The sequence below is a fragment of the Podarcis melisellensis genome (assembly GCF_964234715.1).
Source record: "Podarcis melisellensis genome assembly, chromosome: 6".
NCBI classification, from domain to species: Eukaryota; Metazoa; Chordata; class Lepidosauria; order Squamata; family Lacertidae; genus Podarcis; species Podarcis melisellensis.
Window position 1 is genome coordinate 69,543,348 of NC_138538.1, and position 27,085 is coordinate 69,570,432.

Below are 27,085 nucleotides of genomic sequence, written 5' to 3' on the forward strand. Positions count from 1 at the left end.
CACCCCGCGCTCCTCCCGCCCAATCAGATGCCGGATCCGCAGCAGTGCCCGGCCGGGCCCGGCAGCGCCCTTACGCCGCCGCCGCCTTGGCCGGCAGCTTCTGAGGCGGGCGCGCCGTGACAAACGGACGGGAGGGACCGTCGCCGGGGGCACCGTCACCACCCCCTCCCCACGAAGATGAACATAATGGACTTCAATGTAAAGAAGCTGGCGGCCGACGCCGGCACGTTCCTCAGCCGCGCCGTGCAGGTAACGGAGAGGCGAAGGGCGACTGGAGCTGGCCTGGCTTCGCCTCAGCGGGGAGGAGGACGAGGAGGGCGGCGGCTCCTCCGACCTGCCCCCCCCCTCCCCGGGAGCCGTTGAAACCGTTGGTTGCGCGCGCCGCCCTTATTTGTTTATTCAAAGGCAGAGCTGGAGGGGGGGCCACACACACACACCCCTCCGCTAAGTGGGGCCTGGCCGGGCCTTGTCACGGCTTGGCAGCCTGGTGGCGCCTCGTCCTCTCTCTATCTCCCCACACCCCCGCGCACGTCTAAGCCGCCGCCCATCCGCTGTCGCCTTTCTGCGGGGCTGGAAGCCGAGACTCGCCCTCCCTCCCTCCCTCCTTGGCCGGCCTTTGAAAGGCCTCAGGCCGGCTGTCCTCTCGGCGCCCGCGGCGGTGGGTGGGACGGGCCTGACCGCCTACTACCGGCCTGAGGGGCTTACGCAAGACCTCCTCTCCTGGGTGTGGGTCTCTCTCTCTCTTCCCCACCGCCGCCGCCCACTCCCTTCCCCTGGCCGGCTGTGCTAAGCCAACGGGGAAACGGGGCCTGCTCGAAATTTTGGGCATGGCCAGTGTTGCCTGTAGGCGAAGACTCGCAGCGGCCTAGTTTTTAGTGTTTGACGTTTTATTACGTTTCTATATATGTTGGAAGCCGCCCAGAGTGGCTGGGGAAACCCAGACAGATAGATGGGCGGGGGTATTGTTATTATTATTAATTGATGGGTGGCGTGCTTTTAATATTATTTTTATTTATTAGAGAGGGGTGTTAATAATATAATGCTATAATATAATATAAAATAAGCATAATAATTTTTTTGTACTACAACTCCCATCCTCCATAGCTAGCAGGAAATGTGTTCAGGGATGATGGGTATTGTAGTGCAAAAGACCCAGCTGGAGACCCAAGTTTGGGGAAACCCTGCTCTAGGCCCTCTCATGTGCTATCCGTGGAGGCAGACATATGGGGAGCGGAGGAGGATTGTGTCTTGTGGCCTTAATCTCCACACCTTTACCCACATTTCTGAGTGGTGTGAGGTGGCGGGGAATTAAGTTCATTGAGCTAGTCTTGCCAAAACCTTTCCACACCTCCTGTCTTCTCTTGCCCTTGGAAGCTCCTATCAAACATGCAAATTGACTGGAAGTGCCATGTTCTAAGGAAGCATATAGTTACCCAATGCTGAGGACAAACTGTGCATGTGGAAGTGGTGCTGTTGACCTTGTGAGCTTCAGAGGCACATTTCAGTTGGGCTAGATGAAGACAGGTGTTTGCCCAAGACCAACCACAGATTGATCGGAAGACAAAGTGCTGGGTGTGTGTTGCAAACAATAAAACTCTGCAAATGAATCTTCCCTTTGCTTACCCACTAAACATTAATTTCCTTTGCATCAAAGATGTATCAGTTTTTCATTTGCCTCTTTCCAGCTCTCTTCACTCCTCTTTTCCAAATTAAAGGGTGAATAAAGTTATGAAGGACAGCTACTGTCCACCAGTACCTGGCAACCAGCTATCCTGTGCCTACCACCTTTTCTCTACTAGGCTGCAGTGTAGGCAGGAGTGAACCTTGTAGACTTCCTTTGCATCCTTGTGCTAGCTCTGTTGTAGAGTCTCTTAAGCTAGAAAGGCCCCATGCTGAATGGCCACCTACTTTTCAACCTTCAAAAGCATGTTGTGATATGGCCGAAGATCTTGTGACTAAAAAAGTGGGGCTGAGGTATAGAACATGCAAATACTATTTTTCAAATCTTTGCTTTCTAGGGTTCTTCTAAAAAGTTAACACTTTAATTAGGAATTACTATTTAAGCAGCAATTGTCTCATAGGTTAGTGATTTTGTGCTGTTCCTCTTTTCCATGTGAAGTTTCTGCATCTGTAGCCTTCACAAGTACTGAAGAGATGACAAGACAAACTATCTTCTTATTTAGAGATCTTATGATGCCTGTCTTGTGATATTTAATGTGATTAACGTTTCTGTGAAAAGGTTGTTTTTAATGTTTTTTTCTCAGATTGGCTTGATTTCAAATAAATATATTGGTCTGAGTTAATCTGTTTCACTGGGTTTTTAACAACTCATACCCATAAGTGGGTTAGAGAAGTGGGTTGTCATAGTAATATTTTTAACCACAGTTATCCACTTTCCTGTTAGCTTCCTGTCTCTTGTACATTACTCCATAATTTTTGGGAGGAGTCAGTTGCATAATAGCTCCTAAGAACATTGGTCATGCATTTTTGACAGTGGCTACACATGCTCAGTTTCTTTTGTCAGTGCTATTTATAAGATAATCTTCCATCTTTTCTTCAAGGCGCTCAAGCTTTCTCTCAAGCCAAAACTACCTTAGGGCTGTTGGGATGATAAATGGGAGAAAGTAGCCCTAAGTTAATTTTGTCTTGAAAGAAAGTGAGTGACCCAAACTCACCTAGAGAACTTCATGACTGAGTGGTGATTTGAACCTAGGTTTCCCAAATCCTAGCTCAACGCTCCTGCTACAATTGCACCATAATGTCATGAAAGTTCATCTGCCACTAGATAAAAGAAAATCAGGGTAGTTAACATCATCAATAACAAACAATATAACTGTTGTTGAAGACAGCATTAAATAGCCAACAGCTCTGTGAATTGTGCTGAGAATCGTGGAAGCCTATGGAGTTCATATATTGGTGGTTCCAGTAACCCGAGTTAATGCCTAGTGTCTGTTGAGTTCCTGAAGATTAAGAGCAAACTTCACATACAACACACTGCAGTAGTATATTCTTGGAGTAACTAGAACATGGATAACTATAACTAAGCTCCTTCTATGCAAGAGGGGTCTCTGTGCAGGTGTCTCAGCTGGTGGAAGATGTTCTATGCTGTTCTGATCCAGCTTTGTTTCCAAAGGTCTATGAGCAATCCCAAACTGTAAAACTTGTTCTTTAGGGGGAGAGCAATCCTATTCACAGCAACTTGAATGCTACCTCTCTGGAGAGATGAGCCACCTAACATCTGTCTTGTCAGGATCAAGTTTTTGTATGACCCTCATCTAGTCCATTACTGATGTCTAAGTAATAATTAAATATTTCCACTGAAGCTGGGACCAATGCAGTATGCAGCACAGCTAACCAGCAGCACTTATAGTGTTAGCTAGTCAATAATAGATCTAGAAGAAAGTTGGAAGGCTTTTGTGTGGCCCTTCATCAATATACTCCTTTTAAAATAAAAACAGATGAAGTTATTTAATATGGTATCAAATATGCCATATGGTAGATGATACAATGCAGCCTTGTAGATAAAAGCAGGCATCATAGCACTATTCTAGGTTTCCTCTGCCATATTTAATATGGTATCAAATATGCCATATGGTAGATGATACAATGCAGCCTTGTAGATAAAAGCAGGCATCATAGCACTATTCTAGGTTTCCTCTGCCTGGGATATGGAAGTGCAGAAATCTGGAGGAAGTGTTGACATGGAAGGGGTGTGACCTGGGGCAGTTGCTGCTTACCCTAGTAAGTGACCAAAGTGTAAATTCTATTGACACTTCTGCATTTGTATTTGTAACCCTTTTAATTCTGTATTCTTTTCATAAGACCACATTTATACACTTGACCTCTATGTAAAGTTTTGTGTTTAAGATTTGACTGAAAATAATATTCTTTGTTTTGAAATAAGACAAAATAAGTGTTGCATTCCTCCTTTTTGAAGTACTAGTTAGACATCAAGCCAGTTGGTAGCTTCATTTTCATAGCAGTTTGAAGGAATAAAATAGGGAAATTTCTCTTTCTTGGATAATATTTCTGTTATGACTTTTTTGTGTATTGATACTAACAAAAGTTGTGTTTCTAGACTGTAACATGAAAAGTGATTTATTTGTTTGTTTAACCTATGTAGTTTACAGAAGAAAAACTTGGGCAAGCAGAGAAGACTGAATTGGATGCTCACTTAGAAAATCTTCTGTGCAAAGCAGAATGTACTAAGCAATGGACAGAAAAGGTTATGAAGCAGACGGAGGTGTTGTTGCAACCCAATCCGAGTAAGAAAAGCATGTTTTTATTTTGCTCTTGATGTTTGCCAGGTAACACTTTGTGCATGCTACATAGGACAGCCTTGTATTTAGCCAACCGGAATTCATTCTGGTTTGGTTTCTGTGCTAGTTGTGGAAGAAGACAAGACCCTTGCAAAAGCATACATTGGGCTGGAGTAATGTCTCTCAGCCAGTTTGCTTGGCAGAAAACAGCTTTCCAACTTGCTAAGGTGTTACTGCAAGCCTCTTAATAGACTAGTATATATATTTTTTCTAAGTTGGTTACTTTTGGGGCCTATTTACAAGACTGACATAGCACAATCTGCTAAGTGGAGCACAGCTAGAACTTTTCTGTTGTTGACTATGGAGAGGCTTGTATTTGTAAACCTTATCTTTTCTGGTGAGCTGTGAAGCCCGGCTTCATGGAAAGTATTGGTTGCTGCTGCTTCAGTAACTGCAAAATGATCAGTAGCTTTATGACTTAAGAAAGTAAGTGTTTTGTTCTCAAAGACAGCTCTGTAGAATGATCTACCTCAGAGCAAGTGGCGTTGTTCAGCTCTGACTTCCCATTTCAATCTGAAAACAAAATACAATTTATTGCGAACTGAAGAGTAAAATCATGATGATGGGTACCTATTTGAACATCACTCCAGCTTTTACTTCACCCTAGCTAGTGTTGGGACATATATGTGTGTGCAGAGGGAGAAATTTGAACCCTGGTGAAGCAGTAACTAGTTTAGTACAATAAAATCAGTTTCCAGTCTGGAGCTAATTCTCCACTTGTTCTTTACAAAGATTTGAACAGTATATTGAATGAATGTTGCTGGTTATACTTTAAATATAAATCCCTAGCTTTTTAAGAAAAAAAAGGGTATAAAGTTGAATATTAATTATTTTTTTAAAAATAGAAACAATATTCCATTACGATACAATAACATCTGAAAGGAAAATATCCTAGAATCAAATACCATCAATTGTTGTTGACATCTATCTGTTTCAAAAGACAATGGAGTGTGCCTCTGGGGTGAAGTCAAACCATTGGAGTATCACAGCACCCACTGTGGCTGCAGAGACCGATAACTTGTCATACTATCTTATCCTGACTTCAATATTCTCATTGGCATTTGTTTTGTTTTCAAGCTTTGCCTTTGAACTTTGGTCTCTTGAGGCTCAGCCTGATTTCCTCAGTAAATGATTGCATGCTGGAAACCGTGGAATGCTTAATAAACAACAACCTAGCATCTGGTATCTTTTTTCCAGCCTTAATAACAAAAAGTGCCTACTACCTTCTCTGTAGTTCATGTTTAAGGTTGAGAAATTACTTTCTAGGCCTACAGCTTTGAAAGAGTGGGTTAGAAACTTAATTATATAAGGTTGATATGCAGTCATGGGCTAGGTGGCCTTATTGTATATTGAATCTTTTCCTTGAGTATGTGTGTGTGTTGAAGTTTAAGTCTTCTAATACTAGAAGACTGTTCATGGAAGAAGAGGGGTGAGAGGGTGTTCACTTGTTGCTCACTAATTTTTTTGTTGGTATTATTTATTAAATTTATAGACTGACTATTTATAGTCTGACTATTGAGGGCATGTGTTTGTTAGTGGAGTAGATCCACATTAAGAAAATTCAGTAATCTTACAGTTCACTACTGCTGGTCTATGTTTTTTATTCCCTCAGGCTGTTGGGGAATATCTTTTCTGGAAATGTATAGGGGTGAGACATTTTTTTTAAAGTGGCTACTTCGTTAATTAACATAATTCTGAAATGCTGATAGGACAGAAAAGGATATTTGGTCTTCAGTGTATTTGGCTATCTCTCAGAACTATATAAAGCTGCTGATTTTCTTAAAAAGGAGCTTCACACTTCTGAGCTTAGTCAGACAGTCCATCTGTTTGGAAATGGGAGGATGTAATATGTCTCTTGAGTGTATACTTAAATAGATTTCCTTATTTAAATCTTGAGTGGTGATGAAATCTTTTAAAACTGACCTTTTTGCTGTATAGACAGGGATCCACAAACCTCCCTGACATGAAGGCTTCTATTTGTTGTGATATGAGTTCCCATATTCCATGTCAGAGAGGAGGATTTTTAAAAATGCTGCACTAAACTTTGTAACAGACAGAAGCAGAGACTAACATAGCTTCTACTGTTTCAGTTCTCTATGCAGTTTACGCTGCCTCTGTCCCCCGTCTTCTGGTGTGCACACAGCATTTTGAAGGGTCAGTGGTGACCACGAGTTGTGGCTGGGTAGTAAGTGAAGAAAAATATGTGCAAAAATGACTGGAGCAGTGTGAGTTTAGGTGCAGTTAACCATGATAGGGTTTTTAAAAATCATTTTTCACATTTGCAAGTCATACATAAAAATGATGTTGGGTATTTCTTCTTCTTCTTCAAAAAAGCTGTCATCAAGCATTAGCACTTAACAGCATTATTTGAGATTTCAAAAAGATGCTTTTTACATTGGCCAGTAACTTACAATTGGTTGTGTTATCTTTTGCTAGATGCTAGAATGGAAGAGTTTGTCTATGAAAAACTAGACCGCAAAGCTCCAAGTCGTATGAATAACCCAGAAATACTAGGCCAGCACATGATTGATGCTGGCAATGAGTTTGGTCCTGGAACAGCATATGGTAAGTAACAACTATTTCATATTACTTGAGCATCCGGGACTAAGAATTGTTGTTGTGGTCGCAACTTGTGCTGATTGCACTGAGGAGTCAGTGTATACAGGATTGCAGTGGCATTTAATTAGGAATATGTACAAGATGGCAGTCTTGTATTAGAAACTATGGGTGAGTGGTGCTTCTGTAAGGATGGTTTATTCTGAAGCTGTACGTGGACCAGGTTTGAGAACTTGAAACTGACTTGAAAAGCAAAATGCAATATCAAAAGTGAAACTTAGAGCATGCTATAAAACAATGCAAATACAAAACACGCTTAGTGACATCGTGAAAAGTCACTATGTCAACATTTCGTGCTTTACGTTTCTGTAATTATAGGTGGGTGGCTATGTTAACTCATACTGGAATGACTTTTCTGTTGCAGGAAATGCTCTCATTAAATGTGGAGAAACACAAAGACGAATTGGAGCAGCAGACCGAGAACTAATTCAGACATCTGCAATAAACTTCCTCACACCTCTGCGAAATTTTATAGAAGGCGATTATAAAACAATTACTGTAAGTTGTGAATATGATTCCTTAACTTTAAAGAAGTAGTTCCAAATGCATAAAGAAGTATCAATTTGATTTTGTGTCATTCAGCATTTTCTTGAGGGGTTCCTACTACAAAAAAGTGACCTAGAGGACTTTAACCATTATATAACAGAGAGAGAACAGGAAGGGCCAAGTGGCTTATGCTTCTCTATTTTCTCTAAAGTGAACCTTTTCCATGTACTCACATGCAATTTTCTTCAACTTTCGCAGAGGGAACGCAAATTATTACAAAATAAAAGACTAGACTTGGATGCTGCCAAAACAAGACTGAAAAAGGCTAAATTAGCAGAAGCTCGAGCTGCAGTAAGTAAAATTTGTCTCCATAAATGTTCAGAATATTGTTGACTTGTTACGTGGTGTTCATGGTTCAACATGTAGCCCTTAAATCTTGAATTAACCAAGTGTCAGTAACTATAGATATATAAACAGGGTTAACCAGAAGTTCTTTCTGTCTCTCTTTCTCTGGCTGTGAACAGACTAGGAGCAGATCTCTGTTTGGTCTGCAGTGAGATTTTGTAAAGGGAATCCTTGCCGCTCTACATCCCCAATCTTTCCCGCACCATGCAGCTTGGAAGCGAATAACGCTGGGTTGAAATCTAAATGGTTTCACAAAGGGTATTTCAATACCTAGGAACTTGGATTGCTTTAGGAAAGATCTCATAAATACAGTTCCCAGGCACATCTTCAAGTAAGATTAGGGAAGGATACTAACTTTATTGACTGCAACTCCAAGGTGCTTATCAGTGGGGAAGACACCTGACTACAACGATGGTATACCAAACTTACATTTCAGCTGATCACGGATACTATAGCTATGCTACATATGATATACTTAAATAGATATGTATAGATTAGCTTTGGAAAGGAAGTCTCAAAGTTGTCTGCCTATGTTCATAATTTGTAGCTCATTTGCTACCTGAATGAAGAAAAATCCTGAGTTTGTAAAAGTATGTACCTGGTCACCTTGAAGCTCATTTTATTGACATAGGAAGCCAGATAAGGGACAATAGGAAAGCAGTGATAGGTATTGAACCCAGAAAGTAGGACTAGTATTCTACAAGTTTCCATTGGCTACTCTAGAAGGCTATGCTCCAGGCATTTAATATAGTATGTTAGGTTAGACCTCGTGTTTTCAATTTTTTCAGACATTAATGTGTTTGGTAATATAATGGAGTCCGCATCTTCTATTCTCGTTCTCTGGCCTAATTGATTTGGTGAGCAATAGTGAGTATATGAAGCATCTTAAGGCTTTTAAACTTATTTCAAATAGTACTTGGTTCAACATGTGGAAATGATACTGGAAAAGAATACATGAAGCATAATGGTTTTGCTGTTTATTGTTTGCTTTTTTGTGTCTTGCGTCTCTGACATTGCAGTAGCACTTAATGATCAACAATTTATCTTCTTTCATAAAATAACATAATTTTGTTTTTATGCACTTTAAGCAACTAAACCTGTCTCCACCTGAAGAAAATAACATTATGGTAAATGTCTCATACATGCTCAACTTGGTGCATGTAAAATGGCTACAGGTTTGTTGGCCTCTTGTCTTCATAACATTTCTTCAAGTGTTTCCTCTTGCTTTCTGTTGATATGTACTGCCCATCCAAATTCCTTGAATGAGAGATTACACCAGATCAACATATTTACATCAGATCAACAGGTTTATATAATACCTTATTGACTTCAACACTTCTTCTGTGTATAGTCTTTGGGAAATAAAATAATATGTCAAACTAAATGTTGACTAAAACAGCAGACTAAATTATTTTATTACTTGAGTATGCTTTTCTTTCAATGATATGAGGCTTTAGCAAATTGTCCAGTTATGTGGTGCTTATTTCTAAGCATAAGATCCAAAAGCTCAGCTTGTTGTGTGGGTTATCCAGTACAACTCTTTCTGCAGGGTATGCTTTTTGTCTTAATATGTCTGAAGCATGTCAGTCTTAAAATCAGAGGGATATTTGCATATTTGTCTAGAAACACTGAGGACATTTCTAAGCCCAATGGAAACTCTAAGTAAAAGACTTTTGTATGGACTCAAGTTGTACTGGACTCTCTTATTGCCTCAAACGATTCACAAGGAAATATGTTCCTTGTTTACTATTTGAATGCCAACTTCCTTCCTCAGAGTCCCCCTCTTCATTAACTGCAACTTTTCCTGTAATATCTGAAAAAAGAGAAGTTGCTCATTGTACTGAAATTTCATCAACGAACAGATAATCCAGCGTAAATGAAATATGGAGTAAGAACTTCTGAGTTGCATTTCGAACTTTCCTCCAATTCAGCCTCATAAGGAACACTGGGAACTGTAATTTAAGGATGCTGGAAATTGCAGCTCTGTGAGCAGTAATCTACAGTTCCCAGGATTCTTTGGGGTTAGCAGTGTTTTAAATGTATCATGAGTGCTCAGCCAAAGGCTGTCTAGAGTGAAGTCTATATTAGTGGGAAAATGGGATAGAATTTTTCTATAACCATTCAAATGACCTAAAGATCTAAATTATTGAGTTGATCTGATAAAGACAGGCTTTGATGGCAAGAGAAATCACTGGTGTTTCCTCTATCATTGCATTAGCCGTTGTTGTGATAGACTTTGCTTGTGTAGGGCACCTTTTCATAAAGATCATCCATGCATTTGTTCATAATTCAGGCAAATTGTACCTTAGACTGTGGTCTTCGTTTGCTTTGAAAGTAATATGTTTTAGCTGGTTTCTTTTAAAACTATTCTACTTATTTCACACAATGGGTTGGATCTTGAGATCTTCAGGGCAGAGTTCTGCTCACAGAATGAGGTGGGGAGAGGTAGTGTTCTTAGACTAGATCTACCCTACCCATGTGCTCTAGAGGAACAATAGGGGAGGAGCTGCAGGGAAAAGGGAGAATCAGGGTTGGGTGAGTTCCTTTCCATGAACAGGAACCTCCTTTCTGCAGACAGAATGACCCATTCCATCCATAGAAGGGGTACTCTGCATCTTAGACACTTAAGGGTACTGTTGTAAGAAATTTTGTATCTAGCAGGCAGCTTCTTTCAGCTGAAGTCAATTTGGAGGGTAGAATATGCTTCATACCCCATTCTAGTTATAGCTAGCTTCTTCTGAGAATAGCTGGGAATAAAGTCTTCAGCTTACCAGCCAGTTTCCTCAGCTGCTAAAGTCTTCTCAAATGCACTATTCTTGTCATTAAATATAATGGAATTAGATAATAAATTTGGAAAATAGGTATGCATACTTAAAATACAGTATTACATTGGTAATACCCTGTGTGAGCCATAATAAAATTCACTAGTTAGAACCTTAACTAGTATACAAGCAAAGATGCAGCTCTGTTTGTTATCAAGCACATTACAAACACTATAGGTAAAGTGAATAAGGAAATCAATACAAGAAATATGTGAAAGAACACTGAGTGCAAGTTCACCAGACAAATTCTTCATACTGTTGTTTCTCCACTTCTTTATGCATACAAGGTTTGGGCAGAGGAAGTAACAAAAGTAAGTAATCTAACTGAAGCTGTTGGTTATGAAATACCATAGTGTTGAGATCTGATTCAGCATGGATCTTGTCCCTGATATCAAAGGGTTGGTATTGATTATATGCAATTTGAAGTGGCAATGGCAAAATGATCCACATAACATGTGGGAAATAAATCTACCAGAAAAGAGGGGTGGGTGCTTATGAAGATGTTAAAACATGTTTTTCCCCCCTTCTGAATATGACAAGAACTTTAATAACACATGGTAATCCTCTGATCCTCAATCCAGGCAACTACCCATCTGACATGCCTGAAACTAGTAGCTCAACACACTTTCTCATCAGAGCAATCAATGTTCCCATTCTGTTTATAGAAACATATGAAACTAAAATATTAAACATCCCACCATGTATGCAACCAAATCCTATTATTCTTCTTCATAACTTGTTTTCTTACTTAACTTGCATTGTCCTATTTTTTATTGTTGTTTAGAAAGGTGCAATTTTAGGGCCAAGTCTCAAATGTCGCTGCTTAAGACTACTTAATGTTCACATGAATACTTATTATTGAACTCAATAGCTGCATTACTACTCAGCATTTACTATTTACCTTATGTTTTCCCATTCTCTAAAGAGCTTTGAAACTATAATTACTCAGAATATTGCCTAGTGTTATATTCTGCAGTCAGAATAAACAGCATACATGGGAAAAACAAGTAGCCTTCATTTCAGCTATTAACATACAACTAAAATTATGTACGGGCCTTTTCTTATCATGCATTGCTGTATTTCCCTGTATACTGAAACAAAAATGCAGCTATTACAGTCAAGTTAAAAGTAGGCTTAGTAAAAAGTACTCTGTACAAAAATGGAAAACCACCACAAATAATGCAAGGAAATCTAGACGCCTGGCAGAATATGCCATAGGATCATGAACAATGGATGTTAGATGTTGTGGGTTTATTCCATACAAATACAGTGGTACCTCAGGTTAAGTACTTAATTCGTTCCAGAGGTCCGTACTTAACCTGAAACTGTTCTTAACCTGAAGCACCACTTTAGCTAATGGGGCCTCCTGTTGCCGCTGCGCCGTCGGAGCACAATTTCTGTTCTCATCCTGAAGCAAAGTTCTTAACCTGAAGCACTATTTCTAGGTTAGCGGAGTCTGTAACCTGAAGCATATGTAACCTGAAACGTATGTAACCCAAGGTACCACTGTACTGCAGGACAAGATTGATTGAACAGTATTTCTCCTGCTTAAAGGAGGCTCTCCAGGATAATCTTTGAAGCTGGAACAGTTGGCTAGCCCTTCATGTTAGTAAGCAGTGTTTTGCCTTGAGCAGAGATGGCGAGCTCTGGCAGATGCATTGTGCTAATTCTTTTCAGCATGATAAGTGGCTTGCTTGAGGGTTTTTAAAACCACTTTCTCAGTGTCAATTTACAAGCTTCCTAACAGGTTTTGACATCAAGTGAGAAATGCAATTCTATAGGTGTTTTGGAACGGCTGTTCAATACCGTGAAATAGTAGAATATACTGACTATCCCCTACCACTTACTGAAATATAAATTGAGTGATGGGACCAGGTGTGACAATGGATTACTTGTAGGCAAAGCACTGTGGTGCAATCCACATTAATTTCAAGCAAATCTAAGTGCACAGTTAAAGCTCGTACATTGATTTTTAGTGGCATTTGCTCTTATTTTCTCCACCCTAGCAGCATAAATAATTTTATGTATCAAAATCTAAGTGAAATATATCTTACAGTCTGAACAGGAAGTCAGAATAGCCCAGAGTGAGTTTGACCGTCAAGCAGAAATTACTAGACTTCTGTTGGAAGGCATCAGCAGTACACATGTAAGTACTAAGTAGAAGAAAATACGCATCTCATAATAGTTTGTAGAAGACTACGTAATCTTATACAACTAGAAATAATTTCTAAAAGTTGGTGTGATACATGTATAAGAACTATTGAAGATGAGAAAATCAAGTGATTGTACAAGCACTATGACAATATTTCAATTACCTCTATCCAAAGAGCACTGGAGACTCATTGGGTTATTTTAGTTATAGAGGTTGAGGTAAAAGCTTCTCTCTCCTGACTAAAGGCATCTGGCAAAATAAACAATAACCAATGAAAAATCATGCCAAAATCATGAGTTCCAATCATAGGGTTGGAACTCCCCATGTCCAGTCTCAGTGCAGGGTCTGCTATGCAGGTTGCATCTATGACAAACGCCTATCCAAGTTCTGTCTAAATATCACTGACAAAGGAGACACCAGCATTTTCTGTTCTATCATTGAACACTACTACTAATGTTCGGCCAAAACCTGCTTCCCTGCTATTTTCACCATTGCTAATAGTTCTGCTGTCTAGAGTAGCAGACAATAAGTTTGCAGGATGGCCCATTAGATATTTTGAAGAACACTATCCTATCAGTTTTTAAGGTCAGTCTCCCATTTTTATATTTAAAAAGGTTCACAGATAGGATAGTTCAAGTCCAGCATGTTAGTCTTTGGCTATCTTCCTAAGCACTTTATTTGAGATAGTTACTGAAGTTGGACATTTTTTGTTTGAGCATATTGGAAGCAACCTTTAATATAAACACAGTTATCTGGAATCACCATGAATTCATGTCAAACTTGCAATCTGACTAGAACTCTCTAATTGTTGCAAGCTAGTTAATGCAACACAGTATACACAGTTCTGTACTGATATTTGAACTCCACTGCATTCCAGGCACATCACCTTCGCTGTTTGAATGATTTTGTAGAAGCTCAGATGACGTATTATGCACAGTGTTACCAGTATATGTTGGACCTTCAGAAACAGCTTGGAAGGTAAGGAAATTATAGTCTTCATAGCTACTTTCCTAAATTGCATGTGCAGCGTTGCTAGAAGTACCTCTAATTGAAGGGTAGCTTGGAGGACAGCTAAGTTGATGCTGCTTCACTTCATTGTTCTGACAGGCCAATTTAACTCCAGAAGTTGCTACAGTGATCAGATAAGGAAGAGAAATTAGTGGACGTAATAGTCTCTTTAATAACCCTCCTTCGGTGACTTTTTAGACATCTGAGGAAATGGTCTGACATATCACAGTAACAGGTCAGCAGGTATAACATATGGATGGCAGAAGAGAGAGCTATGAATAAGTGCTGTGGGCTTGAATTGCTCACAGGCTTGCACTGAAGTACAGCTAGGCTTGTCCTGGTGTATTTGGATGGATGCAGCAAGCCCAGCAAAAGTGGTAAAATGCTTTACAGCAAATAAAAAATGCTGCCTACTTTCTAGACAGAGGGAGTTCAGAACATTTCTCGCAATTCACAACAACTGTCCTGCTGGATAATTACTTCCATGTTAGCAAACAGTTGTCACATTCACTAAAAGCCAGTTGCTAATGGGCAGCTGCATCTTGGCCTACTAAAAGAAGGCCTTGACCTGGTTCGAAAATATTTCTGGGAGCTTGCCAGAGAAAACAGCAGCTTACAAAGTCCACAAAGCTACTATATAGATAGAGAGGGGTGTGTGTAAAAAAATAGAGAGAAAATCTTACTGCAGAAAGTCATAGGTTTAAAGCAGCAGATGAATATGTAAACTGTAAACTTGTAGTCACTTTCATTTTCAGAATAACTGCATGAAGTCATTCAATGTTTAGATATATCAGTTTGCCTGATCAAAGTATCTTAATCCTCTTTTCCCTTAGTAGCCTAAAGCTTGGTCTTCTTTTGGAATGTGTTTCTCTGTAGCTAATGATTTCTTTGCCAGAAAAGACTTTTAGAATTAACTGTAGTTATTCCAGCAACAATTTCCTGTTCTTGAAAGTGGACAGTCTTCTGCAGTTTGAATGTGTTGTGTTAAGGAATATGGTAATTAAGAAAAGATTTTTAGTGCTTAGCAGTGTTGGATGTTCATGTGCTTGTGTATCGTGATAAGCCTTTATGGCTTCTATGAGTCCTCTTTTGTTAAATCATAAACAGTTCAAATTTTTCAAAGGTAACTTTGTAGACTTTTTATAATTCAAAAGAATCAGTTGTGGGCATGTTGCATGTGTGCCTTCAAATCCTTACTACCATTTAGAAAAATTGAGTTGAAGAAGGTTGGTGACAAGGCAAGATTCAGAGGGACTTTACTTTGTATCCAGTCGTATCATTGTTGTCTATTCCACTAGTGTGGAATATTTCTCTTCTACAACCTGTAAAAATGATTGTTTCAATACAATTTGTTTTACAGCTGGAATAAAATGGGTTCTTGTTGGTTTTTCCCTATCTTGTTGGACTTTACCTTTGCCCAACTTTTTGCTCTGCTGAGCTCTACAAAGCCGCTGTTGGTTTTTGTGCTCCAGGACTTCTTAAAAGAACCTGATCTACACAGTATCTGTTTCTCTAAAGTGCAAATAGATCCAGGAATGCCCCTTGAATGCTGTTTCTTGTAACACAATGGAGCCATATTAGGATTTTCCACGATGTATTCTTCATTGTTAAAGTTGATAGGGCACGTTCTTGAGTGTAGATTTCTGGAAAGGTTCTGAACAGGTCCAGTAACTTGTAATAAAGGTAGGATACAGGGGCACCCTTTTTTTCTGAATCGAGAAACAAATTAGGGATGACTACGTCTAAGGACCTATCCGTTCTTAAGGAATTCAGCCCTGAGTGCTCACTGAAAGGACAGATCGTGAGGCTGAGGCTCCAATACTTTGGCCACCTCATGAGAAGAGAAGAGAAGACTCCCTGGAAAAGACCCTGATGTTGGGAAAGATTGAGGGCACAAGGAGAAGGGGACAACAGAGGACGAGATGGTTGGACAGTGTTCTTGAAGCTACCAGCATGAATTTGACCAAACTGCGGGAGGCAGTGGAAGACAGGAGTGCCTGGTGTGCTCTGGTCCATGGGGTCACGAAAAGTCGGACACGACGAAACAACTAAACAACAACAACATCTAAAGAAGCATATAAGTGTACATCTCTCTTGCAATGTCCTTCACACACACACCCCGCCCCCAGGCATTATTTATAGGCTTCCTTTGTGAGTTGTGGATCATGGGATCATGTTTGCAACTGTGCTTTGCTCACCTTGTCATAAGAGGTTTCTGTTGGAAGATAAGGAGAAGCCAGAGGTGGCATTTAACTAAAATGAAAGTATATGAATTTCTAATAGTAAGTGATAGATCTGGGTCATGAAATGCTCATGGTAACATTAGTATGTACCTTTCAGTACTATATTAATTTTGTGTTTCACAGCTTTCCATCTACGTTCCTTGCCAACAATCACCAGTCTTCGTCAAGCTGTGCTCCAAGTAGTTCCATTACTACTACAGCTGCCTCCTCTGCCTCTGTTACAGCCTCATTGTCCTCAATAAGCAATGCAGCAGCTACATCCAGCTTGGGTGACGTGAAGTCCGCAAGCGGCAACAGAAAAGCCAGAGTTCTTTATGATTATGATGCTGCGAATAGCAGTGAATTATCACTTCTTGCAGATGAGGTACACTTTTTCTATTCTTGCTTTTAAATAGAAATAAACAAATTTAATGTTTTGCTAGCTAAATGCAAAAGCCAATTCTCTGGTGTTACATCATCCACAGCAGTAAACATACATAAGTATCCATTTGACCCTTGTAGTGTACCAGGAATTAGTAATGAGGAAAGAGTGGCTTCTTAGGGAAAGTTTCTGATATTACCAGGCATAGGCAAACTTGGCCCTCCAGATATTTTGGGACTACAACTCCCATCATCCCTAGCTAACAGGACCAGTCGTCAGGGATTATGGGAATTCTAGTCTCAAAACATCTGGAGGGTTGAGTTTGCTATAGGATTACTTGGATGTTTCAGTCCCTGATTATCTTGCATGTAGCTATGCATTAGCAATAGATTAACATGTTAAATACTCATTTTTGTGTAAAGCTATTTTACGTGTACACCTCTTTTGGAGATACTGCTGGGATTGCAAAATCTTTCAGCCTCCTGACTTGCCTATATATTTTGGAAAGTTGTTTCACTATGCATTTGGACCCCTCTTAGGATATCGTAACTAAGTTTTGCATGATGGTTCCTGAGATCAAGAAGCAGGTTTTCACCTATGTTTGGCTACAGATGGCAGACTGAAACTTCCAAAACTACACTGATTTTTTTTTTGGGGGGGGGGGTGCCTCATAGCGTTCTTGGATATTTTTTTGACATAAAGTGTTCTTTCTACTTGTCACTATACAATGCTCCAGGACACCAAGTACACACTACTTCACCCATTATTTTATTTTACTTCTTAATATTTATATACAACCCAGTAACAAAAGTTCTCCGGGAATTTATCAGTAAACAAATAAAACCATGACGTGCAAAAATGCAACCTAAAACTAGCAGCAGCAGGAATAACATCCCATAATACTTCTGTTCTGCATTTGTAAGAAACAGTGTGGCAGCATCTAAACTTTGAAACTCCCTGCCCATTGACAGCAGGCAGGTGCCTTCACGGCATTCTTTTCAGTGTGTGAGTATGTCATTCATATACCCAGCTATGTGAATGTTGATGTGTGTTTTAATTTGTTTCAATTTATTGCTGTTTTTCCCCATGTTTAGATAATAGTTTTTTACTGTTTTTACTGATTTTTTTGTTTTATTCCCTTTGTAAACCTCTTGGAGGTTTTTAACAATCAAGCAGTGTATCAATTTTATTAAATAAATAAAAGTACTAACACATATTTAGAGTGAACACTAGGCAGCAGCCCAGGTTTCTAAGCTAGTGCCTACTTGCAAAGTAGGAGAATTCACAAAATTTTCAGAAACAGGTTATCTAATTTCTTTATTCATGACACAGGCATAAGAAATAAACACTGCTTTTTCTTTTTGTTTTAGGTAATAACGGTGTACAGTATGCCTGGCATGGATTCAGACTGGTTGATGGGCGAACGAGGAAATCAGAAGGGCAAAGTGCCTATTACTTACTTAGAACTGTTAAACTGAATAACTGGCTTGTATAAAGACTGCCAGTTATGGTGAAACCATATTTATATGCAATTAACTTTATATAAAACAGGTTTAAGTGTCTTCCATGTTAACATCTTAAAGGATGTGAATACCAGCCATTAGAAATGGGCTTTTATGCCAATATTCTTGCATGGTAGATACTCTTTTCAGATCTAAGTTGTTTAAAAGCTTTTACTTTATGTGCCAAGACTGTTTCTACAGAATTTTGTTTCTACTGGAATTTTCACTAATAACTTCTGCTTTTGAGTAATCTAAACTGAAAATGGGAGGTATTGTTTTCTACAGAACTTTTCATAATGGCAAGCTTCTTCACCAACAATAAAATTGTTAAACAGTAGCTTCTTTTGCTAAACAAATATTTGATGTTTAATGTCTTAAAGGGCTATGATTATAGTTATGCAGCTGAAGATTACACTTTTACTGAAAACATTAAATATAATTCTGAAAGGAAATGCACAGCATAAAAAGAGCCCTACTAGAGGGATCAGATTAAGGCCTCTTAAGTTGAGTTTTCTGTACTCACAGTACAAAAGCTGTTTGTGATTAACCAGCAACTGGAATTCAGAGACAATTTGCCTCCCAGTTTTGGAGGTAGCACAAAACTTAGCTCCATTTTAAAATATACTTTAAAAATCGATAACTCCAAATTTGTCCAGGTGGCATTATTCCAAATAATAGCTAATAGAACTATGATGATCCCCATCAGAACACAAAAGGTGTAAATACCACAGCTCCTATGCAGGTTTTGTTATTGTTACCATCACAGATGAAAATATCTAGACCAGAAATTGTGCATTCACCAACATAACCTTTCATTATTTATTTATTTTGAATAACTTTGATTTGGAAATAGTTCTTGATTTTATTTATTCGCAACATGTAATGTGTTCAGTCATGTTAAAGAGCAACAGCATACAACTGTTATGAGTGGTTTGGAGAGGAACAGTGAATATTAAGTTTTATTAAATACCATGATTTGGAAAAGAAGACTTCCAACATTTGAAGGACATCGGCTAATACAGTTGGCAATCAAAACATGTGATGTCATCAGCTGTATCCAGTGTTGGTCCTACTCAGAGTAGGCCCATTGAAATTGATGGACATAACTGACTTAGGTGCATTAATTTCAATGGGTTTACTTTGAGAAGAGTAGAATGGAAACCTCGTATGATTAGAAGTGAGAGTTCCATGTTATCTGGGACTGCAAGATACATGCTACTTAGCTAAGCCTTCTGAAAAGCAATCCACTGACTGATGAGTGTGAGAGATAGTCTTGAACTTGGTATATAGGGAGGGAAACTAACTGCTTGGATTATTGACTGATGAATTACTTCCATGTATGAATTTGCCAGCGGTGATGGAAGGAACTAAATACTGATCCCAGAGTGGAGAGACCTGCCTGTATATTGCAGTAACTGGGGCAGAGGGAGAGGAGCAGCCGTTGCACATTTCAGCTGTAGTTCAAAGTGTAAAAGACTTTTCCTCAAAAAAGTAAGAACCTGAGAAAAGATTCTGAATATTTAAGTAAGTTCTGTACATTGAGGAAAATCAGAAATTGAATTTGCACATGCCTACTGTACACTACTGGGCATTTTGACAGGAGGCATGCAGGAGTCAGAAAATGAAGAACAGAGGTCAGAAAGCTGGCTGAGTTATCCTTTCAGTTGTTCAAGGAGAGTATTCTGTAGTCTGCGTTTCTCCATGACTAGCAGAAGCAGAATAAACTAAAACATGAAACTGTGCCTGACCTTCAACCTGTATAGATTATTCAGAATCCAGCTCTTCTTAATGCAGAATTTTGATAATATTTTTAATACCTAGTACAGCTCTGTACATAATCTGTCCTTGGAATACCATTTTTTATGCCATTTTGGTAAAAACGCACAAACGTTCCTATGTGAGGCAAAAAAACACAGCCTATGACTAGTGTGTTGGAAGAGAGTTTGGACAGCAAAAAGGGAATCCCAATTTGTAGCACCTGTACTGGGGCTGCACACACACTCCCTCACCCACTAGCAGTGGAGCGGCTAAAAAGGTTTTGAGTATATGCATTTTTTGTGTGTACATGGAACCATTAGAACCAAACCCCTATGTAAGGTGCAGGATTACTGTATACTGAAAGCTCAGCAGCTAATGACAGTGTTCCCGGCTGTTCTTTGTTTATGCTTTTTTTAAAAATAAATATGGCCAATTTATTAGGGACAATATAGGGTACAATTGCAAGTGCAGCGAAATCTTTTTCCAGGGTCTATGACATGATTGCATTTGCGGCTTTTGCTGTCAGCGAGAGAACACTGTTTGGGGCTGCGGTGCCCTTGCTTTCCTCTAGCTATTTGTCAGATTGTTTGGCAACCTTCACAGCACACTTCAAGGCAGCAGAAAACTTTTAATGAATTCTCACCTAATGCTTGTGGAAAAGTTAAGAATACTTTTCTTGATTGTCTATTTGTGAACCAGGTGTGCTGTACTGGGAAGGGCGAGCTGGTAAGCCCTGAATGATTACCTGCATATATCAAACTGGATATTGGTGTTCTCCTTGGCTACTTAAAATAAATTGTCTGAATTGTGAACTGAGGCTCTCAATGACACATGTATCTTGAATATGTGGTACCACACCCAGCTGAGCTATGAAACCAGTATTGGAGCTTTTGGAACAAGTCTATAAAAGGAAGACTCTGTGTATGCCTCATCTGCAGGGCTTATTCTCCCTTGTATCTAACCAAGTGGCTGGACTACTGGGACCAAGATCACACACTTGTAGGCACTTAATATCTTTACACTTCATATGTTGAACAGATAGATGATTTTAGACATCATATATTAAATCATGGAAAGAGGTAAATGTTCCTATTTTGAAAAGTTGAATGTACTCTTCTGCATTCAGGAAGAGATACTAAAACAGTTTCATACATAATTTGCCATTCAGAAGAATTCAAAATGAAGAAAGACCTATACTTACAAGAAATTGAAAAAGAGGAAGAATGGGGAAGGGATGTACCTATAGAGGGGACTTCAAATATATTGTTTCTCATATGAGGTCTTGCCAAAAGAATTCTAGGACCTGCCACCTGTTCTACCTTTTCCAGGTCTGTTGCATGCGAAGGGAAAATTGTGAGCTGTATCCACACAGTACATCGCTGGGATCGAAAGCGTTCTCTTGGCATGCAATGGCATGAACACCACACTCCCCATTTTCATTCATGGCAGTAGTTTTGCACTATATGGAATAGTGGTCGAAAAGTTCCCCAATCTTTCAGTGGGGAGGCGTGTTGTGGAACACTCTGTGCCCAAGTTTATATGGAAATGCCTCTGCAGTTCTTTGGTCCCATACCCATACCTGACCTTGAATAATTTAGCTTTCCTGTAGTTAATGAATCCAGAAGTATTTTTAGAAGGATTTAAAAAGAAACTTCTGAAATGACTGCTCATGGTCTAACTACTTTGCACGCCATAGGGTGCAATAAAAGTCTTGCCACTCTTGCTTAGCATCTTAGGCTGTGTTAATAGCTTCTGCTTTTGTTCAGACTTGATTGCGACTAAAGGAAACAATTATAGGAGGCCCATTGTTCCTAGATAACTTTTTCAAGGCTGTGTCCTTCTTTCTGCATGGCATACCACACAAAAATGGGAGGGGGCATGATTGCATGTTGCCAAGGGAAGAGAGAGCGTCAGATTGCACCACTGCTAGCACATTTCAATCAGTGAAGCCAAACTGTTAAGAGTGATGTCAACAGTTAACCTGTTATTTTGCTAGTCAGTACTACATTGAAGGTGTTTCTTTGACTTCAGTTGTAAACAGTAACTAAACCCAGCAAATGGAAGGATTGTGCACTATGCACAAGGTTTTATGTTCATGGAGAACAGGGAGCTTACAGCTGGCCTGTACATGTACCTTCTTCCTCCACTGTTTTGCAGTCATTGCTGTTTTGCAGCTGGGATATTTTGGGCCAAACCAAAAAACAATGTGTGGTGATCTGATGCACAAGTTTCCCCCCATTTCCCCCATGGAATTCCTCCGCCCGCCCCCATCCCCAAAACAAACATTTTTGGAAGAAATCACACTGCTGCCACATACACTGACTAGCTTTCATCTGGGCTCAGCAGATTCATGGTGCAGGTATGTCACAACCCTCACCCTCTCTGATCACCCATTTCTGATCATTGCCTCTTTCTGCTGTTTAATGATGTGGAGGTGATGGCAGCTGGTCGGAGGCTAGAAAACCTGCCGTGAACAATGGAGCCAGTTGGATGGATGCTACCCTCGACTTTTCGGCATGGTGTGGTAGACATCCGGTAAACGGAATTGCAGAATTACTTTGTGAATATTAAATCTTTTATAAATAGTTTGCTGACAAGACTCACTGTTTGGAAACGCATCAGTACCCAGATCATGCTGCCAGTTAATAAAGCAAATGCTAAGGAGCCCCTCCACCCTCCCCTACAGATCAGAATTGCTTTATATATATATTTTTTTTTAGAAATGTGAAATGGGTGTCTTGACATGAGCAATTAAGGGAATCTCGTTAGAATTGAAAAAATGGAATTAAAGCTTTCAAATGTCTTTACACAGTTGTGGGCAGAAGCGCAACAACCAGGATTGGAATAATTAGCTGGGAAATTGCTGCTTCTAAAGGAGAATCTGCATGTAAACTATGTTTCTGGAAATAAGGGTGGTTTTCCCCCCTTTTCAGTGCAGGTTCTCTGAATGCAACTATTCAAGGGACTAATTCAGAAAGCAAGCTCTAGTCGGGCAAGCATGCAGGGTGGGGTAGATCCCTGGAAAGAGATTTTGGACTGTGGGAAAAGCAATACCCATTAGCTTTTATAGCTCATCACTTTCTGTAGTTCAGGGTTGAGGAACCTGTGACCCTCCAGATGTTGCTAGACTAGAGCTCCCATCATCCTTGACCATTGGCCATGCTGGCTGGAGCTGATGAGAGTTGGAACCCAACAGCTGGAAGGCCAAGGTTCCCCATCACTTTTCCTCCTTACTACAGTAATTATTCTTCTGCTCCAAGCACTGTTGGGGAAGCTACAAACCTGCCTCAGTTCCCATCTGCAAGATGATAGTACAATGCACTGGTGTGGGTAGAGATGCACCCCTATAATTTTAGATTCTTCACTCTTTCATTGCCCAACACACGCCACTTAAGCCCCCTGCTCGCCATTGATCTATGAAGTCTGGTTCTTGCATATTTAAAGAAAAGCCACCTCCCATATGTGTCTCCATTTCTTAGAGCTGCAAAAGGAGGCTTTATGTCCTAGGGCAGGCTTTCTCAACCTTGGATCCCTGGATGTTGTTGGACTACAACGCCCATCATTCCTAGCCAGCATGGCCAGTGGGGGATGCTGGGGACCCAAGGTTGAGAAAGGCTGTCCTAGGATTTACATCCTATCCTTCACACAGATGCAGCTATTGAGCACCTACACTGTGTTATCGACATCACTTACATTATGTGGAAGGAGCCCAGAAAGAAAATGAATCCTGAGAACACTTCACTGAAGAAGCTGGCAAAAGCAGTGTATAGTCTGAGGAGAAGTTGAAACAGAGGGTTCCCCCCACCCCTTCAGGCCTTGTACATAGCAGGGAGACATTCAACCACACATACAGAAGAAAAAGTCCCTCCGAACTATATAGCCATCAGAGCGTGTGCTACCTCAGCAAACATCATGCCACTCGTTTCTAAGCAACACACCCACCCATCTCCTTGGCCAGTTGACTGACGGACTGAGAATGAACCTTTATGTTGCAAACTGAACGATCTTTGCTGTTGCACTTCCAAAACGCAGTAGAATGCACCCCACAAAGAATGCACTCCTCATTCTGCTTGCCTGTGAAAATGTAGCTATGTTGAAAGCTACTGAACGGCCTGATTTAAACTTTTTCTCAGCCATTTAGTTAGCCTTGCTGTTCTCTAGCTATTGTAGGATTCACTGATGGCTTGGATCCTAAAATAAGTGAAGGAAGTTGACAAGAAAGAGCATTTCATTTTACTCACGTCCCCTGAAGCCACATGAGGGACGCCTCCTAAATAATGGGGAACCCCTTAAACTGGGCAGGTTTAGGATGATTCCCTTCTCTCAGAGCAGCCCCATACACTCCAACCTATATTATTCAAGAGGCTCCCTTTATCCTCTGTACAGTTTAGTGTCTTGTCCTGGATCTTAGGGTCTTCCTAAAAAAGGTCAACAACTTTCGGGGTGTCCTGGTTTTTTAGTTTTTTAAATCTGGCTACATATTTCTTTCATCTATGCATGCTATTTAAGTTGCAAACACGGCCTGTGGTTCATCATACCACTTAGCTATTCAATGGGGACCCCAATATTACGTTCTTTGCTTTGTCTTACACCGGATGACGGATGATGTTCAGCTGGTTAGACTCACTGGAGATGCAGGTCTCAGAGTTCCTGACCCCAAGCACATCTGTACTGATGGGCTGCCTTAGCAACCATGTTTGCCAGAAGACCCACAGAAAGCCTTGCCTTCTGCTGCCACTACATCAACCTCCCACAACCTCCTTCCTTTTGGGAAGGAACTATATTTCCATAATAGAGCACCAACTTTGCAATGGAGATGGTCCCAGCTTTGATCCCTGCTACCTCCAGTTAAAAAGGATCACTAAGACTCTGGAGGGACACTGCTCAGCTATATGGACAGATAGTCTGACCCGGATTGGGGGAATTTTTTTTCTGTGTTCCCCTCCAGGCACCAGATCAACAACTGTCTTATCCTTGTGCAGTAGTAAAGAAAAATTATCCAGTGTGTTTGGGGGAACATGCTTTCTGTACGTTTCTAGGGGAAGAACATCTTTGGCAAATAACTACTATTTTAAACTGATTAGTAAAGCAATGCACAATGTACATGCTTGGAACTGTTTGGGAATAAAATCACTTCCCACTCAGTACTCTTGCTTCAAAAGTCTGTAAGTGGTGAGATTTGGGTTTAGTCAACTTTCCTTTTTTCTCTCTGCAAAAAAACAAAACAAAACAGAAAACAGCTTTCAAACTGGTGCCAGGCACTCGGCCTGCGCATGGCAAATGTTTTCCTAGACTACTTGCTCTTCGACAGATGTATCTTTCAGCCTTGCTTTTGTGTGCAGCCCTGGGCAAATGCTCAGGAGGTGCAATGACACACTGAACTCCCCGCTCCCATGAGAACCTTGCAACATACAAACCTTCCTCTGCAAACATAACCCATCTGCCATAATTTTGCAGCTCTGATCATTGAGATGAGCGATGTCGGTATTCTCCAAATGGCATCATTTGGCCAGCAGATGGCACTATTTATTCCCATAAGAAAATAAGAGTCGCTTGAGTGCATTGCATTCCTAAAGGTCACGAGCGAAGGAAAAGGGTCCAAACATGTATGTTCTATGCATGAGGGATGTTCTACATGAACCACAATGCTCACAACTCATTTTTTTTACCGTATGCTTGCAGTGTGTTCAACTGTTCCTAATATTGCTGTGTTGGATTGTGGCTAAGGGTGTGTGCTGCGCTGGCTGCAAGCTACAGGGGACTGATAGGCACACTGAGACATTGATGGGCTGGGTGTGTCATTTTGCAACATATGAGTTGCAAGCACTACTCGGTGGCGCTGTGGTCTAAACCACTGAGCCTCTTGGGCTTGCCGATCGGAAGGTTGACGGTTCAAATCGCTGCGATGGGGTGAGCTCCCTTTGCTCTGTCCCAGCTCCTGCTAATCTAGCAGTTCAAAAGCACGCCAGTGCAAGTAGATAAATAGGTACCACTGCAGCGGGAAGGTAAACACCATTTCTGTGCACTCTGGTTTCTGCCATGGTGTTCTGTTGTGCCAGAAGCGGTTTAGTCATGCTGGCCACATGACCTGGAAAGCTGTCTGTGGACAAACGCCAGCTCCCTTGGCCTGAAAAGCAATATGAGGGCCACACCCCATAGTCACCTTTGACTGGACTTAACCACCCAGGGGTCCTTTACCTTTTTTACCTTTTGCAGCTTGATTGAATCTATCATTAATAAATCAATCATAGATTGAAACTAGTTCGATCAGTGAACTCGATGTTTTTTTTAAAACTAAGCATTTTTGCATTATGCCTTGCCAAGCTCAGAGCTTGTTTGCGCCTTTGTGCATATATTGCCCACCAACCGTTAGCAAAACACAGGGCTCACTTGGTCACAGTCTTCCCTACGATGATGAGATGCGCTTTATTTCTATTTAAATTAGAGTAATTACTTCTACATTCTGTGATTTGCATCTACACATGTAAATTAGTGCATGCCCATTTTGTTGTTGTTGTTGCTGTTTAGTCATTTAGTCGTGTCCAACTCTTCGTGACCCCATAGACCAGAGCACGCCAGGTACTCCTGTCTTCCACTGGTCAAACTCCACTGGTAGCTTCAAGAACACTGTCCAACCATCTCGTCCTCTGTCGTCTGATTCTCCTTGTGCCCTCCATCTTTCCCAACATCAGGGTCTTTTCCAGGGAGTCTTCTCTTCTCATGAGGTGGCCCAAGTATTGGAGCCTTAGCTTCAGGATCTGTCCTTCCAGTGAGCACTCAGGGCTGATTTTCTTAAGAATGGATAGGTTTGATCTTCTTGCAGTCCATGGGACTCTCAAGAGTCTCCTCCAGCACCATAATTCAAAAGGATCAATTCTTCAGCGATCAGCCTTCCTTATGGTCCAGCTCTCACTTCCATACATCACTATACCCATTTTACGTGGACCTTTTGACCTTTTTTTGGGGGGGTGCATTTATTCTTAATGGCAATGCATAAGGGCCAAACTGCTTTCCACCAAATGGTGCTCAAGGTGGCTCTGTGCCACCTATGTGGATGCTGTATTACATATACTTACTTGGAAGTGAGAAAATGAGAGAGGCGTCCCTGGAAAAGGCAAGCAACAATGCAGCTTGCAACATGGACTTCAGGAACTGGCTATCTACAGCACGAGTCGAAAGAATTGCAATGCTGCACAGAGGTGACCTTAAAAGTGCCTCAAGTATTTGGGGAACGTAAAAAGGATATGATAGCAATGAAGAAATGGTAGGAAGATGAGGTTTGGGCAGTGGCAGACTTAGAGAAGGTCACGCCAAGGACTGAGTGTAACAAGAGATGTAGTAAAAATCCAGCATATGAAGGATCAAATTCTAAAGTGTTCTGGCCCTCCACTAAGGAGACTTGGCAAACAACTC

General features: G+C 40.5%; 1 protein-coding gene and 1 long non-coding RNA gene across 4 annotated transcripts in view; one reads left to right on the plus strand and one right to left on the minus strand.

Annotated features, from left to right (window-relative positions):
• Window positions 1-33: 33 nt before the first annotated feature.
• SH3GLB1 (SH3 domain containing GRB2 like, endophilin B1) lies at window positions 34-18,251 on the plus strand. 3 transcript variants are annotated; one of them, XM_081914252.1, is made up of 11 exons: window positions 34-249; window positions 4,124-4,265; window positions 6,756-6,884; window positions 7,300-7,433; window positions 7,680-7,772; window positions 8,915-9,001; window positions 10,936-10,959; window positions 12,705-12,794; window positions 13,678-13,778; window positions 16,175-16,415; window positions 17,783-18,251. In XM_081914252.1, exons 1-11 carry the CDS (start codon window positions 178-180, stop codon window positions 17,888-17,890), a joined length of 1,221 nt encoding a protein of 406 aa, XP_081770378.1. In that variant the 5' UTR covers window positions 34-177; the 3' UTR covers window positions 17,891-18,251. The 3 variants fall into 3 exon arrangements, with proteins under 3 accessions (XP_081770378.1, XP_081770379.1, XP_081770380.1); XM_081914253.1 differs by having other exon boundaries at window positions 8,915-8,953; XM_081914254.1 differs by lacking the exons at window positions 8,915-9,001; window positions 10,936-10,959 and having other exon boundaries at window positions 35-249.
• LOC309371563 overlaps window positions 11,172-27,085 on the minus strand; it is a 170,659-nt gene continuing 154,745 nt past the window's right edge. Inside the window, exon 2 of the long non-coding RNA XR_014169201.1 lies at window positions 11,172-11,984. This is a non-coding gene — a long non-coding RNA (uncharacterized lncRNA). The remainder of the gene's footprint in view (window positions 11,985-27,085) is intronic.

Bases quoted from the DNA above. Each gene is read 5' to 3' on its own strand.
- SH3GLB1 (XM_081914252.1), top strand. From the start codon at position 178: ATGAACATAATGGACTTCAATGTAAAGAAGCTGGCGGCCGACGCCGGC. The intron at 6,885-7,299 runs GTAAGTAACAAC...TTTCTGTTGCAG, and splicing joins TGGTCCTGGAACAGCATATG to GAAATGCTCTCATTAAATGT. The intron at 12,795-13,677 runs GTAAGTACTAAG...ACTGCATTCCAG, and splicing joins AAGGCATCAGCAGTACACAT to GCACATCACCTTCGCTGTTT.